This window comes from Lissotriton vulgaris, chromosome 10 (genome assembly GCF_964263255.1).
Source record: "Lissotriton vulgaris chromosome 10, aLisVul1.2, whole genome shotgun sequence".
Classification (NCBI taxonomy): domain Eukaryota; kingdom Metazoa; phylum Chordata; class Amphibia; order Caudata; family Salamandridae; genus Lissotriton; species Lissotriton vulgaris.
Window position 1 is genome coordinate 159722041 of NC_141698.1, and position 17264 is coordinate 159739304.

At 44.8% G+C, this 17264-nt stretch overlaps 1 protein-coding gene across 1 annotated transcript in view; it reads left to right on the forward strand.

The window, feature by feature from the left end:
* CDR2 (cerebellar degeneration related protein 2) overlaps positions 1–17264 on the forward strand; it is a 136774-nt gene that overhangs the window by 96128 nt on the left and 23382 nt on the right. Inside the window, exon 4 of the mRNA XM_086940763.1 lies at positions 1606–1770. Coding sequence (XP_086796889.1) covers positions 1606–1770 — 165 coding nt within the window. The remainder of the gene's footprint in view (positions 1–1605; positions 1771–17264) is intronic.

Sequence of the window (17264 nt, forward strand, 5' to 3'; positions counted from 1 at the left end):
GCGAGATCTGTAATGATCAAAGTCTGTTTGTTGCTGTGCAGATAACCATGAAGAACTACATGTAGGGCGTGAAGCTTCAAGTACAAATGCACACTATATAGAACTCAATCAAGGCATCTAAGGCAAAGTGACGTGTTGATATCTTCATTAAATTCATAAATATTCCATTCTGCTCCCCAATAGAGCCATCAGAATGGGAGAAGAGACATGAAATGGTCCTACTGCCAAGGTGAAGCATCCTGGGAATTCAGTGACTCTTTTGCATGAAATTGTCAATGCAGCGTTTATTTGAGCTCTTTTAAAAACGTATGATATTGAAAAAAGACTGGAGGAGCAATGCAGGTTTCTCCTTTGTTGGTAGTTTTAATAAAGTTAACACATCAAAAACAGTAAAAAATAGAAAAAAATGTTGCCTGTAGGTAGGGATTTTCTTTATTTTGTTTGGGAGATTTCTTTCTCTCTTTGGTCCTGAAGAAGCACCAGGGATCTCCTCCAGACACCATCAAGGGCGGGAAACATGTCCACCTAATTAATATAAAACTTTATGTACAGACATTTATGTCCTAGCTGCTTAGGGTCATTATAACCCTTCAGCAGCCATAACAGTTTTCATTTTTTTTTTTTACTCATGACCGAGGACTTCATTCATTAAATTGACATAGCACTGATATTCTAGAGTCTTTTTAAGACTCACTCACCACTTCACGAGCACTACCCTGCACTCATCATACAGTGCATAATCAAAACATCTCAGTAAAAGTGCCCCTTCTAGGGACCCGTAGGGCATTGCAGCACCAGCTTAACTACGAGCAATCACCCTATGATGAAGCATGACATCCCTTGGGATGTGTGAGGGCACCAAGTAAAAGTCACTAGGACTTCCCTTCCTATTCTCTAGACTGATATCTTCTTTCAACATTAAGGAACAGTGACCCTTTGTTTTGGTTTATACATTACTTTGGAGCAAGGACACTGGACCTTTATTGGCTCCTTGCCGTCCACCCCCCCCCCTTTTCTTTAGAGTAAGAATCTGACCAGGTTAACCCACGCTGTGAGTACCAAGTCTGTCCCCAAAGCGTAGGGTGTGTGTGTGTGTGTGAAATATGTGTTTTATATATATATATATATATATATATATATATATATATATATATATATATATATATATATAAAATATATTCACACTTTTCTAACATTTTTATTTTTGAGTCCTAATTCTGGTCTGCCTGCAGCTGCAGTTAATTCCCACTTAATTGTGAAAGAGCCGCCTTGAAAGTAATGTTTCTTGATAGAATCATGCCTCTCTCCACTCTGTGAACCCTCTTTACATTGCACCCACCATGGGTTCCAAACATTATGGCTTATGTTTGGGATAATATGTAACTGTATGTTCCTGTAAACAATGACTACTAATATAAATAAAAAAAATATTCGTACAATGTGTAGCTAATTGCTTTTCACAGTGATTCTGATTGATGGTGGGGCCTGATGAGCACAGCAGTGGGTATTGAAGAATGTGTTCCTATATAAGTGGAGACCAACAAATTATTATTCCTTAAGTTTTGCGCAACTAATGTTTTTTGTATTCTGACTTGTAATTTTTAGCCTCACAGAGATGATAGAAAGCTTACAAGCACAGGTTGAGAACCTTCAAAGGCAAGTGGAAGAACTAAAAAAAGTGGGACGAAAATGCAGGAGTCGTGAAAGATTTGAGCAGTCAAGATCATTGCACAGCATCTCATGTTTGAAGGAGCTTTACGACCTTCGCCAGTAAGAAACTGAATTTCTCTTTGAATTTAATTGCAAATATGAATCTGACTTAATCAAACAGCATGTAGAGTTTACAACAGTAATGAAGTGCTGGAATCTGTGTTGTCTTGTATTGCCATCACTGGAGAGGGTGTTATATGAATTTTTTCAAAGAAAAGAAAGCCGTTGTTTAGTACATTCTATTAATAGACAGTCATAACTATTTCAAACCCAATTCAAGGACTTATTTGATTGCCCAGCATTGAACTACTGGATCACCTTTTATTGGTTTGACAATACACCAGAAGTTTATTTGGAAAAGGCCTCACTTTAAGGCTAGATGGGGGTGTTCCTATATATCAGAATTTGCAAACAGACTCCTTTCTCTGTTTTTTTGTTTACCTGCAGGTGGGTGAGGATAGGGGTTTCTTGTGTGATAATATCTGGATAATATTGTCTTGCAGTTAGGATGTGCCTCTGAGGTGGGGAAGGCTCTGTTGGGTGTATCAACATCACACCTCTCCTTGCCATGTCTCTTTTGATGCTGGCCTCTCCTTCATGCTCCGTGGGGGTGGTGAAGCTTGGCCCAGGTGAGCAGCGGCAGCATTGAGTTGCGGGGCCGGTGCGGGTAGCTCACCGCATTGCCAGTTTGTCAGCCGGGTGAGATTTCCATGTGCCACAGGGGCCATTAGTGAAGTTGTGCCATAGAGGCTCGAGATGCGCTGCAGTCTGGTGGAGTCCTGGTAGTATCCCTGACTGTTGCAGCGAAAGGAGGCAGATAACGAAGGTCACTGATTATGCTGTGGTGACCTGATACTGTGGCATGGAAGCCAATCACTGGCAAAAGGCACAGTTATGTGTTTGGTTTTCGAGGGAGCTATAGAGCCGCCACTTCTCTATGACCTGTGACAAACCCTCAGGTCCTGTGACCTAACAAAAGATGGCAAATATACTAAACAACTTAAAAAAAGAGAGTTTCCCAGAATTACAGAAAGGACTGGGTGTTAGACAAACAAAAAAAGGGGGTTTTCCTTTCTGTATGATTAACTCTTGGTTTGTGACCCAAAGGGGACTATACACTAACATGACTTTCTTAGTGTTGTAAAGTGACACGGGAAATTAGATCTGCACAGAAACCTAAAGTATCTTTTGTTTCACAAATTTTATTATAAAAGAACATATGAATTCATTTTCTACATTGATTGTATAAAAACATTGCATTAATTCAGACTATATCTAGCAAATAGTTTGAATGCACTTATTACAATTAAAAACATTTGATGCATCACAATACACATATAAAACAAATTTTAACAAAACATTATAAAAAGATGCCGCAGTGAGTCCTTTGTCGACGAGTTTCGGTGCTTTCGAATATTTTTAACACCTTCCTCAGGACAGACTAATTATTAAAAACCAAGTTTCTCGGATCTAGAAACAAATACATACAATTAAAATCATATATTTTTTTCGGTGAATACAAGATACAGTACAGTTGTGTGCATAAATGCCCATGTGTCATGATGTCAGCGAAAGACTAATATCTTACTTGCTAACGTTTTCTTGTGGAGCCTTCCACTTTATGGTGAAAAGTGAAAAATTCTTTATTGTGTAGTTAATAAAAACCATTACAATATAAAATGCAATAATGATTTAGGATGAATCAAAGAAAGCACATTCTTATCAAATAATGAAACAGACATTAGTTTAAAAGGTAACCATAGCTGTGGTACTGATATAAAAAATTAAAAGTGCTAATTCAGATTCTATAAAACAGGTTAAAGTTCAGGAAGATCACATTTGTGGTAGGTCTTGACACAATTTGTTTTTTTTCAAAATTGATAACATATTTAATTATTCCACAAATAAATTGAGGGTCCGCTGAGTCCATCACTTGGACTATGGCTGAACGACAAGTGCGAATGCCTAATTTTGTTAAATTTTGCCTTAAGCAGATACCGACGTTCACTGTCTAGATGTGGGCAAATGCAGATCAGATGAATAAGATCTTGTACCGCAGCGCCACATAAGGCTGTAAGGCTTTACGCCCCTTTTAATCTCCCCGTAATGTGGCAATGCGGGGAGCTATGCCGATACACGGCGATATTAAAATCTTGTTTCCACTCAGGTTAAGCGAGCGCGTAAGGAGATAACGATGTACTTACATGTTCCAAGATGGCGGGACCCTAAGCAATAATGACTAAGTCCGTCAACTATGTTTAGCAAATGTCTGCATTAATACCCAGGCTAACTTGCAAAATGTAACTAACACTGATGAAGGCTTGATGCTGAAACGCGTCTGTTAACTCTGTGATTAAAATTTCAATGGTGTGAGCACCGAAAATCTTGGTTCCACAAGTGCGGTTCTTTGGAAGGAAAATTTCTGAAGCTGAGCGTTGTTATTGCAGGCGCCCATTACCGCATACCGCACCCATCCGCGAGTGCCTTGATTCCCAGTGGGACAGGGAGCATACATTCAAAGACGGGCACCGCTGCGAAACCGAAACGCGCAAAGGAGACAAGAAAGTGAATTCGAGGAAGCGGGCGAGACGCTGGAGATCGGAAGACCGATTCAGGCCATGCAACCCTCACGGTGGGAGCGCGAGCTCGTATCTAAACGGGCAGCGGCGCATTAGCAGCAGGGTGACAGTGGTTAACCAATTTAGTATCACTGATGACATCATCCAGTGTCTGTGTGTTTTTCTTTAGTTTAAATATGTTTTACATATTGAAGAATGAGTGGATGTATAAGAGTATGGATGAAGGATTTGATTGTATAAGTGAGTAAGTATGTGTTAGTATATCTGTGAAAATGTAAGCTTTTCTGTGTTGAACTGTATAGATGAAGAAATCAAAGTGTGATTGATTCTTTACAGGACTGAATAGGTGTGTGAGTAACTCCATGGAAGAGTGGCAGTGTGTGAGTGTCTGCATAGGTGTATGAGTGCATATGATAAGTGTTGTAATCATGAGTGACTGTATGTACGAGTGATTGTATGGGTGAATGAGTGAATGTGTGTAGACGTAGGAATCAGTGAGTGCGTATGTAGTAAAGGTTATTCGTGTGTCAATGGTTTCAAAAATGATACTCTGTATTTTTCACTAGGTGTAACAGAGGTTATATTAGAGTGTAAGGAGGTGCATTGTATTATCACATGAAGTATATCAGTGGTGTGATCATTGATGTTAAATGAGATGTCATCAGTGATGTCACTGACCATGTCATGAATGATGTAATATGTGACATCATCAGCATTGGATTGCGGATGCGCGAAATATATAGTTAGTGCAACTAACTATATATGGAATTTCATTGGTTTTGTATCAAAATGTCCAGCTAACTATATATGGTCTGTAACCTATGATTTTTTCAGTGAATTTTCAAGGTTTTGTAAATGCAAATTCCTAACTATATATGGTCTATAACCTATGGTTTTTTCAGTGAATTTCATTGGTTTTTTAAAAGCTAATATCTATAGCTGTAAAATATATTCTTTATTACGTGACGTATCATGTAGCCACGTGAGACGCCTCATGACGCGTCACATAAGCGTGACGCATCGGCTCTGCCGCGCAAACAAAACCTGTAACGTAAGCGCGCCGGAGCACGCTTATAGATATATATATTTTTTTTAACCTTATTTAGACAAAATCCACACGTGCACATATCTTGAGGCCTTGCAAAGGCACATCAAACAAACAATCCCTACAATTTTGCCAAGTTTGGTGGAAATCTATTACCTTAAATTTTATTTTACTGTTTCTCTTGGTTTTCCCCTTGTTACGCTTACCGGAACGCTACCCGGTACGCAAACCGGACGCTCCAAAAACACAAGATGGCGGACTCCCGTTACGCTGCCGGTTAGCTGCCCGGTTCGCTTACCGGGAAGCGCCTCTATGGCGAAAAATCGCAATTTTTTTTTAATTTATTTTTTTGCCCCACGGGGCACTTTAATATCCCCCTCATCAATCCTAGGGGGTCAGGAGGGGTCTACCTTGCCCCCTTTCCTTCATTTCCCCCTTTGTTTTTCACCACCTCTTGTCTCTCGTTCCTACCGAGAGACAAGATGGCAGCCGCTCCGGACTGTTTACAATGTTGACAGCCAATCAGCTTCTCCTTAGACTCCCCTTACGCTGCCGGTTAGCTGCCCGGTTCGCGTCCCGGTTCGCGTACCGGGACGCGCCTCTATGGCAAAATCACAAGAAATTATTTTTTTATATTTTGCCCCGCGGGGCACTTTAATATCCCCCTCATCAATCCTAGGGGGTCAGGTGGGGTCCACCTTGCCCCCTTTACTTCATTTCCCCCTTCGTTTTTCACCACCTCTTGTTTCTCTATCCTACTGAGAGACAAGATGGCGGCCGTTCCGGACTGTTTAGAATGTTGACAGACACCGGAGAGCCAATCAGCTTCGCTTCGCGAAGTTCCTTTACGCGTCAGGTACGCGAACCGGAGCGCTGTCACAGATATATCTGTTTTTTAAAACGTTAATTTCTCAAAATCCACTGGAGCACATATATTGAGACCTAGCAAAGGCACGTTGGGCAAACCATATCTACAATTTTGCCAAGTTTCGTGAAAATCCATTCAGCCGTTCGAGCTAAAAGGGAGTCCAACCGCCCTATGGAAAACTCAATGTTAAAAACACGTTTTGGGCCTCCCCTTTTTTCTCGGCCCCCGCTTGACGAAACCCCCCCAAATTTTCAGGGGCTTCTCAGAAACAAACTGTGCCATTTTCCTGAAAATTTCAGCCAATTCCGTCCACAAACGCCAAAGTTGTTCGACATAGGATTTTTTTCCTATGGGATTTCTGAAAATTCTAACTATATATACCTACTGGTGACCGCCAGTTGGTTATATATGTATGTATATGTATGTGTATGTGTATGTATGTGTATGTATGTGTATGTATGTGTATGTATGTGTATGTATGTGTATGTATGTGTATGTATGTGTATGTATGTGTATGTATGTGTGTGTATGTGTATGCATGTGTATGTATGTGTATGTATGTGTATGTATGTGTATGTATGTGTATGTGTATGTATGTGTATGTATGTGTGTGTATGTGTGTGTATGTGTGTGTGTGTATGTGTGTGTATGTGTGTATGTATGTATGTGTATGTATGTGTATGTATGTGTATGTATGTGTATGTATGTATGTATGTGTGTGTATATATATATATGTGTGTGTATATATATGTATGTATGTATATATATGTGTATATGTGAAAAAAACATAGGTTTGACACCAGTTATAGTTAGCTGGAAATGTTACTGACATACAACCATTGAAATTCCCACGTTATAGTTATAGGTAGGGGTTCGCCTTCCCCTTCTGTGGAAAGACCTTCTAAGGCCTCTAAAAAGACCCCCAGTGAGTCTGAGAGCCTAGGTCCCAGCAAATCTCCTCACAGAAGTGACAAGGAGAAAGTAGGATCTGTTTCGCCTTCAAAAGGGGAGAAGACTCCCACAGCCTTCAAAAAACCTTCTTCACAATCTTCTGAGAGGAGCTTTAAGTCCTCGAAGACGTTGACGGCGGAGGTTCCGTTGACGCAAAAATCTGCTTCGAAGTTGATATCGTCGACTGTGGCGTCGACTGGAGTTTCGTCGACTAGGGTACCGTCGACTAGGGTACCGTCGACGGCAGGTACCGTCGACGGCAGGTACCGTTGACGGCAGGTACGTCTGTGTCGACGGAGAAGGCGCCGACGCCGGAGAAGGCGCCGACGCCGGAGAAGGCGCCGACGCCGGAGAAGGCGCCGACGCCGGAGAAGGCGCCGACGAAGATGGCGGCGCCGACGAAGATGGCGCCGACGCCGACGAAGGCGTCGACGACTAAGGTTACAGTTTCACCGACGACGATGGTGACGACGTCGACGGTCTCGTCGACGAAGGCATTGACGACGGCTGGTGTGCCCACAGTTTCCTCTTCGACGACCCCGATCTCTTCGACTCATGTACAGCCATCGACGACTGAACTGTCGACGATATTATCCTCTGAGAAAGGGATTACCATTTCTGTGACGAGAATCATGCCGGAGATGACTTCTCCGAGGAGTGTGTCCCCCCTACAACCAACTATGCTGTTTCAAGAAGGGGAGTCAGAGGATGAGGACCAGGACGCTTACAGCTATGCCAATAGTCCCTCCCAACTTCTGGTCAAGTACCAGGAAACGGACTCTGAGGGTGAATACGTCCAGGAAGGAGAGTGGTCATCATCAAACGGCCCAGTCGCAACATCATTTGGGCCAAGATATGGTGACGGTGCCATCTTCTTTTCTCCAAGATCTGCATAATATGCTGCAGGACTACAAGTCTAGGGCGAATAGGCCACTTCATGTCCCGGCGGCATCTGCTACACATGCAGTACTTTCACCAGTGACGCCAACTTTACAGGCTCAATTTTCCCCTCAGCCTCAGACATCCTTCCAACAAGATTCCTCCGGTCTGCAAGAGGTCCATGATTCCTCGGATGGGGACCAGCAGTCGGATCATGACTCTATTCCGAATACTGAATATGATGAATATATCATTGCGGATCCCGCCTTACCAGTCCCAGATCCGGCGGATTCCCCGCCAGTGGACATCGGGGGTTTTCATCAGTTGATGGAGAGAGCAGCAGGCAGATTCAAATTGGCCATGCCTAAGGTTACTACTGATTGTTTTCTATAAGATTTCAAGGAGCCTTTTAGGAAATCGACAAGATCCATCCCTATTGTGGATCATTTGTGGAAGGTGGGCCTTAAGGCCATGAAGAACCCGGCGACGGTGGTCCCTGTGCCACCGCGTCTGGACAAGAAATGCAAGGCACCCGATGACGGTCCCGCAGCCTTGACTGGTCATCCAAGACCAGATCCCGTTATCTCTCAGGCAGTGCAGAGAAAATCCTGTAACCCCTCTGCTCCCTTAACAGCTCCACCGGACAAAGAAGGGCGGAGATTGGAAAATGCGGGGAAGAGGTTCTCTTCAATGGCGAGTTTACTAGTACGGGCCGCTAATGCCCTGGCGATCTTGGGGAGATATGACCGCCAGCTTTGGTGCGATATCGCCCCGTACATTGACCAGCTGCCTCCAGAGTCTACATCTGAAGCAAAAAAGATCCTGCAGGAGGGGGAAGCGACTTCAATGGAAATCATTGACTGTGTAATGGACATTGCAACCACAGCGTTTCGATCCCTGGCTGGGGCGGCAGTCCTCCGTCGCCAAGGATGGCTCAAAGCGACTTGGTTCCGGCCTGAGATCCAGAACAAAGTCCTTGATCTTCCTTTTGATGGTGAGGCTTTGTTTGGGGAAACTCATCAATGATACCCTTCAAGAAATAAAGAAGGATACGGAGACTGCCAGGTCCAGGCGGACCCTTCAATACCGCAAGTCTCCTTTTAAGGGAGCCAGAGGCAGAGGTGGTACCTATAGAGGGTCCTTCTAACAACAGCTCTACTCCTCCACAGGCTCAGGTTCCCAGCAATACCGTCGGCCCTATCAACAGCGCCAGGGCCAGTCGACAAACTACTCCAGGCCTTACAATAAGGGAAAACAGGCTGGACGAGGACGGGACTCGCCAAAGCGCCAATAGCGGCCTCCTGGCTCTTCCTACTGGACCCTACTTCAAGAAATCATCAGTTGGAGGCAGGGTCACCAAATACCTTCAAAACTGGCCCAAAATAACATCGGACCGTTGGGTGCTAACATCATTCGGAAAGGGCATACTTTGGAATTCACGCAAGTCCCTCCACCCAACCCCCCGGCAGCCATTCCGTCGAAACACCAGCATCTCCTGTGGCTCGAGGTCCAACAGATGCTCTGGAAGGGAGCGATAGAGCCGGTTCCCTCAAACCAAAGGGGACAAGGATTTTATTCCAAGTTCTTCCTGGTGAGGAAAACGCTAGAAAAATGGCGCCCCATTTTTAGACCTCAGGGAGCTAAACACCTATCTCATCTCCCTATCTTTCCTGATGGTCTCTCTCCAGGACATCTTGAAGCTCATCAGTCTGGGAGATTTCATGGCCACGCTCGATCTCGAGGATGCGTATTTCCATGTTCCGATCCACCCAGCACACGGAAGGTTTCTGCGATTCACAGTAGCCAAGAGCCATTTTCAATTCAGGGTTTTACCCTTTGGACTCCGCTCAGCCCCGAGAATTTTTACAAAGGTGCTGACACCAGTTGCAGCTTTCCTGCGAAGAAACCATTTCCAAGTCTTCCCCTACCTGGACGACTGGTTGCTGAAAGCTCCGTCCAGGGAAGCAGCGCTAGAGGCTGTTCAAGCTTGTACGAATCTGTTCCAGAATCTAGGCCTCACTCTAAACAACGAGAAGTCCTCTCTGGTCCCGTCAAAAAAGGCTCGCTTCCTGGGGGCCCTCTTGGATTCAAACCTCTCAAAAGCCTTCCCTACTCGGGAAAGGAGGGAAAAGTTACAGACCTTGGCTCGGGACTTACGGGCAAGAAGGTGTCTTTCTGTACGCCGATACAAATCCCTACTGGGGGTGATTTCATTGTGTTTTCCACTGATTCCCCATTGCAGACTCAGAATGCGTCCTCTGCAGGAGGAACTGGACAACCAGTGGCAACAGGTCCACGGTTCATTCGAGGACATGGTGACGTTCACTCCGAGGATGAAAGACGCAACCTTATGGTGAACAGATCAAAACAACTTGTCCCAAGGTCTATCCTTCTTAAGCGACCCATCCCCACATGTACTGACAACGCGTCGTTGGAGGATTGGGGAGCAGTGATGCAAGACCTACATGTCAGCGGGCATTGGTCGCCCCAGGAGAAAGGTCTCCACATCAAACTTTTAGAACTAAGGGCGATAAGACTGGCTCTGCAAGCTTTTCTTCCTCGCCTAGAAGGTTCACAAGTGCTTATCAGGACGGACAACACCACGGCCATGCATTAAGTGAACAAGGAAGGAGGAACTAGATCTCGTCCTTTGTCGTAGAAAGCTCAACAGATCTGGGAATGGGCGATCCTTCAGAGAATATCACTGAAGGCAGAACACTTACATGGGATCCTAAACGAAAACGCCGACAGGCTGAGCAGTCATCCTCAGTCAGCCACGAGTGGGAATTGAATAAGACAGTTTTGGAAGAGATCTTCAGCCGGTGGAGCAGACCGGAGATCGATCTCTTTGCCACTCCGACCAACAAAAAATGCCGGTCTTACACAAGCAAGCTTCACCATCAAGGTTCACTGGGGAGTGCGCTTTCGATAGCATGGCCGAGGACATTTGTCTACGCTTTTCCTCCCATTTTTCTGATCCCACGACGTATCAGGAAAATCAAGGTGGGGCCGTGCAGGATGATCCTGATAGCCCCGGCTTGGCCGAGGCAGTTCTGGTACATGGAGCTCCATCTGTTGTCGATAGCTCCTCCCCTTCCGTTGAGGATCCTGCCGGATCTTCTCACAATGTCCGACGGACAAATTTGACACCCAGATCCACAGTCGTTACACCTGACTGCATGGCTCCTGAACAGCAAGAGTTTATGAACCTGCCCTTATCAAGAGAGATTAAGGAGATTCTGTCCCAGGCAAGGGCCCCTTCAACGAACAGGACTTACCGCCTTAAGTGGAAAAGATTTTGTTGCTGGTGTAAGAAAGAAAGCATTGATCCTTTCAATTCCAAGCCTCATCAGATCCTCCCTTATCTGCTGTCCTTGGCTAAGTCGGGACTAGCCCATTCATCAATTAAGGTCCATTTGGCTGCTTTGTCAAGGTTCAGAAGGACAGGATCCGGTCCTTCCTTGTGGTCTTCCAGGATTATCAAGCAATTTCTTAAGGGCTTGTTCAGGGTCTATCCACCGGTGAGACCGCCCCCTCCTAAATGGCATTTAAATCTAGTCCTTTCTCAACTCATGAAGGGTCCATTTGAACCAATCCATCGTTCTGACATGAAATATCTTTCGTGGAAATTGGCTCTCCTCCTTGCTCTCACGTCGGCTAGGCGTGTTGGAGAATTACAGGCTTTGACCATCCAAGAACCTTTCCTTCAATTCAAGAGCAACACTGTGATCATGAGAACTAATCCTAGGTTCATGCCTAAGGTTACCTCAGATTTCCACTTGAATGAACCGGTCATTCTGATGGCGTTCTTCCCTCAACCTACTATGCCAGCAGAAAGAGCATTGCATTCGTTGGATGTGCAACGGTGCTTGAAATTCTATTTAGAACGTACTAAAGGTTTTCGAAAATCTTCACAGCTATTTGTCGCCTTCGGAGGTCCAGGTAAGGGCCTTCCGCTATCCAAACAGGGTGTTTCAAGATGGATCACAAGTGCCATTCTGCATTGTCACAATACTGCAGGAAAACTTCCAACTGGAAAGATCTGAGCACATTCCACAAGATCTGTGGCTTCTTCAACAGCCCTCTTCGCGGGGGTGCAGATTAAAGACATTTGCAGAGCTTCTACCTGGAGCAGCGTTCACACCTTTACCAAGCATTACTGCTTGGAATCTCTGCAACAAGATGATGCGGCAGTAGGACAGGCTGTCCTGAGGAACCTCTTCCACTGATGGTTTGCTTTCCTTTCTTTCCCACCTTCCGTCTTTCTCATTTTGTATCTTATGTCATGTTGCCTATTGCTATAATTTATGATGCAAAATGTGATTTTTCTTGCTAACTGCTTGCTACTCTGATACAAAGCATGGGAATCTAAAAGTTCCAATACTGGGGTAAGAAAACAAGTTACTTACCTGTAACTTAAGTTCCCCAGTATTGGTAACTTTCATAGATTCCCATGCGCCCACCCGCCTCCCCGAGGAAAGCTCAGCCTACAACAGATATGGTGTCTAAGTACACAACGGCTACGAAAATCTGAGGCTCTGAGGTTCCTTCAGGAAGGTTCTAAGGGGTGAGGCACTTCTGATTGGGTGTTGCCTAAGTTTGGTCTCTTTTACACAAAGAGGGTGATATGCTACAAAAGGGAATGAGGCCTAGGCCTTTTTCCTTTGTACCTACAGCTATGGTATTTTTGTTACCGAGACTCCCATTCTGACGACGGGGAATGATACAAAGCATGGGAATCTATGAAAGTTACCAATACTGGGGAACTAAAGTTACAGGTAAGTAACTTTTTTTCTTTCGCGATGGGGAAAGCCTTGGTTAGATCTATTCGCCACTGAAGAGAACGCGCAATGTCATCGGTTCTGCATGTTGGAATTTCCAAGGCAGCACTCGCTCTGAGACCCTTTTCGTCTCCAGTGGAGCTGCGGTCTATTGTGCGCTTTTCCGCCTATACCACTTCTGCCCAGAGTGCTGAAGATCAGGCGCGACCAGGCCTAACTTATTCTTGTGGCTCCGGACTGGGCTCGAAGAGTATGGTATCTCAAGCTACTCAGTATGAGCATCGATCCTCCGATTCGTCTGCTTCTTCGGGAGAATCTTCTGTCGCAGCAGCAGGGGATGGTCCTCCACTCGAACCTGTCCAACCTCCACCTCCATGCATGGAGATTGAACGTCGACAGTTGACTGCTTTCGACCTTCCTCCCGAACTCTGTAATGTCATTCTGGCAGCCAGGCCTCCCTCCACTAAAATGGTATACACCTGCCGATGGAACAAATTTGTGGCGTGGTGCACGGCAAAGGCTGTGGATCCCTTTTCGGCCCCTCTTTCTGAGGTTCTTCTGTTTCTCTTATCTTTGGCCCAGCAGGGCTCTGCTCTGGGCACTATCAAAGGCTATCTTTCTGCCATTTCCGCCTTCCTGAGGCTCCCTGATCAGCCTTCTCTTTTCAAGTCCCCGGTTGTTAACCGCTTTCTCAAAGGCATTGCGCACACATTTCCTTCCGTGCCTTTCATAATGCCTCAATGGGACTTACATCTTGTCTTGACTTTTCTGATATGCGCTCCCTTTGAGCCTCTTCATAACTGTCCTTTACGTCTTCTTACTCTAAAGATTGCTTTCCTGGTTGCTATCACCCCTGCCAGAAGAGTGAGTGAGCTCCAGGCCCTTTCTTCCAAACCTCCTTTCGTTTCTGTTCATCCTGACAAGGTGGTTTTTAAGGCCCCGTCCTTCTTTTCTGCCAAAGGTTGTCACGCCCTTCTACATCGGGCAGACCATCACTTTGCCTACCTTCTTTCCGCCTCCGCATCCTTCAATGGAAGAGGAGAGGCTCCACCATCTGGACCCAAAACGTGCACTAGCATTCTATCTGCAGCGTACACAGCAGTTCCGGGTGGATGATCAGCTTTTTGTTGGCTACGTGGGCGACAAAAAAGGTCGGGCTGTGCACAAACAGACCATCTCCCAGTGGGTCGTTTTGTGAATCAAAGCATGTTACTCCTTGGCCAAGAAGGAGCCTCCTGTGGGGCTGTGTGCCCATTCAACCAGGGCTACGGCAGCCACTACTGCCTTGGGACGTGGCGTTCCCCTGCAGGACATTTGTCAGGCAGCTACGTGGGCCTCGCTGCACACGTTTACCAAGCACTACTGCCTTGACAGTCCGGTCCGGAGAGACGGCTTCTTTGGCTGTTCTGTGCTCTGTGACTTTCTGGTGTAATCTTCTTCGCAGACCCACCACCGGGGTTGGTATTGCTGGGGTATCTGTTCTAAGGTAAGGAATCTATCACTAACGTGCCTCTTTCAGATTCACAAGTTACTACTTGTGTAACGATATATCTGTAAGAGACATTAGTTAGTGATAGATTCCTTACCGCCCCACCCATCCTCCCTGTTCTGCGAACTGATTGCTAGGGTTAAGGTCATCCCCTTTTATGCACCAATGGTCAGTATCTTGCATGGCTCTGCGTTTCGGAGAAATTTTGTGTACAGAATTGACGTCCGCGCGCATGGGTGGCGCCTTAGTAGTCTCCGTGACGTCATCCCGGCGCTTACGATGCCACCTACTGGCGGACATCGTAAGCGCCAGTAGATGGCATCTAAGTACTGCTAAGCAGAAAACTTTCCGGATCCAGACTGACACCTGGGGAATATTCCAAGGTAAGGAATCTATCACTAACTAATGTCTCTTACAGATACATCATTACACAAGTAGTAACTTGTGCATCTAAAGGTGTTTATTTTGAAGGATCCCAATGATCTTAGATTTCTGGTGGGTACGTACAAGGAAAAAGCTTTTTTCAAAAAGAGTGTTCCAGAGGGCCTTATAGGTGAGACCCGGAGATTTGAATTTGATCCTATTCTTTACATTTAGTCAGTGAAGATCTTTAATGACAAGAGATAGTGATGCCTGGGCAGTCCCAGTAATATTCTTGCGGCTGAATTCTGCAGATGTTTGTTTACATGTTGGACCTGCAGGCAGTTGTATAAGCTGTTGCAATAGTCAAATTTAGACAGTATTAAGGTGGACACTTTCTAAATCCTTTTCGTTGCCCTGTGGAGTTCCACAGGGTTCATTACTCAGTCCTACCCTTTTTAATATCTATGTAGCTGAACGAGCCCCTCTTATTCAATCCTTCTGCTTTTCGCTCACCTCCTACGCAGAGGACACGAAAATCGTGCTTTCTGCCTCTAATAAATCAAACAATACTAGCCATCAAATCCAGAATTGTAGGAGTCCAATCAATTTTTGGATGAGCAAGCATTGCCTTAAGCTTAATTCTGAGAAGATCTGTTAAACAAATTAATGCAGTTATTTCATCCTCTTACTACACTCTTAGAATCCATAGAAAATTAAATATTTTTCTATGGATTTTAAGCGTGTAGTAAGAGGCTGAAATAACTGCATTCATTTGTTTACCAAGATTTAGTTTATCATCCAAGATGACCCCAAAACTCTTGGCTTTATTGGTGGGAGCGGGGATTAGTCCCATTTCTGCTGGCCAGCAGGGTGCTGACCAGAAGTTTCCAAGTAGGATCCCCTCGGTCTTCTTAGAGGCAGAAAGCACGATTTTCGTGTCCTCTGCGTAGGAGGTGAGCGAAGAGCAGAAGGATTGAATAAGAGGGGCTCGTTCAGCTACATAGATATTAAAAAGGGTAGGACTGAGTAATGAACCATGTTGAACTCCACAGGGCAACGAAAAGGATTTAGACGAGAAAGTGTCTACTTTGACCGTGTTTTCCATATCAGAGAGGAAGAATGTAAGTAGTTTTATGGCTAGCTTGTATGCATATTGCTTCCAGATAGTGGATCGAAATGGAATGGTCCACTGTGTCAAAGGCCGCTGATAGATCGGACAGGATCAGTGCTGCCCTCATCCAGGATAAACTTTAGTTCATCAGTGGCCTTCATGACTGGTGTCTAGGTGCTCAACTCAACCCAAATTGAGTGGGATTGAGACAATTACTCTCTTTGAAGAACTGATTCAGCTGGGTGTTCCTAATATTTCTGATTATTTTGGAGGGGAAGGAGGGTCTTGAAATGGGCCAATAATTAGCCAGATCTTCCAGGTCAAGATTAGGGTTTTTTTATAGGAGCGAGAGAATTGACATCTTTTTCCAAGAACTGGGGAAGATACCTGAGATAAACAAGGAGTTGAAAATGTTGGTGAGTTGAGAGGCTATGGTGTTTGAGATGAGCTTAAGCACTGAAGGAGGACATGAATCATCTGGTGAATCGGATTTGTTGGCCTGTACAAGAGCCTCTATTTGCACGATTTTGACAGGGGAAATTGTGTCGAAGAAGGGCAGTAGGGAATTGCCATCAGAATAGCCATCCGAATTTGATACTGATTGCTGGCAGAATATTGTTACAGGAGTGAGCAAACCTCTTAAAAATGTGATCCATTTTATTTCTAAAGAGTTGAGCGATAGTACAGCAAAAAGACGGACTAATCCAGTTTCCTTTATAATCCGTCTGTCTGTACCTTATAAAGTTCTTTCGCTGAGTTTTTTGAGGATTCGACTTGGGCGGTGTAGTATGCCGTCTTTTTCTTCATTAGAGGAGTTTTATATTTAGATCGGGAAAGTTGTAAATTCCTTTCTCATGGAAGTCCTATTGGGCTTTCCATGTCCTTTCTTAACATCAACAGCTTTGTTTTTCTATTCAAAGGGCTTCTTAAAACCAAGGAGAAGGTTTACTCCTAAAAGAATGCGCCTGCTTAGTGGGGACAGACTGCTTAGCTAAACTGAATAACCCTGAGTGGCTAACTCCAGGTTATTCACTGGAGGCGGAAATGAGTCCATCATCACTTGTTGCAGTTGTTTTTAGATCTAGGTTGGCCCAAGCCCTATACTGGGTTGAGTTATGTCTATTGTTTGGAGCTAGGTTTTTTTTAGCATCCGTGAGCTAGAAGAAAATGGCTAAATGGTGCGATCCGGATAGTGGAAGCACTTTAAGAATGGAAATGGCTTTATTATTGGTGAACAGAGCATCCAGGGTATGGCCAGCACTGTGGGTAGTTTCTTGTATTAGTTGGGAATATCAAAAGCATTCATGATTTTGAGTGGGGAAGTAGTATCTTTGTCCACCTGATATTCCAAGTGGTAGTTAAAATCTCAGAGGACCGTTAAATCCGTATTACAGATGTCGTCCTCAAGGAGAGAACTAATCGAATTTAAAAATCTCTTTCGGGTGCAGTAGATAAGGGATCCTCAAAAGGATTGTGGATTTTTGTCAA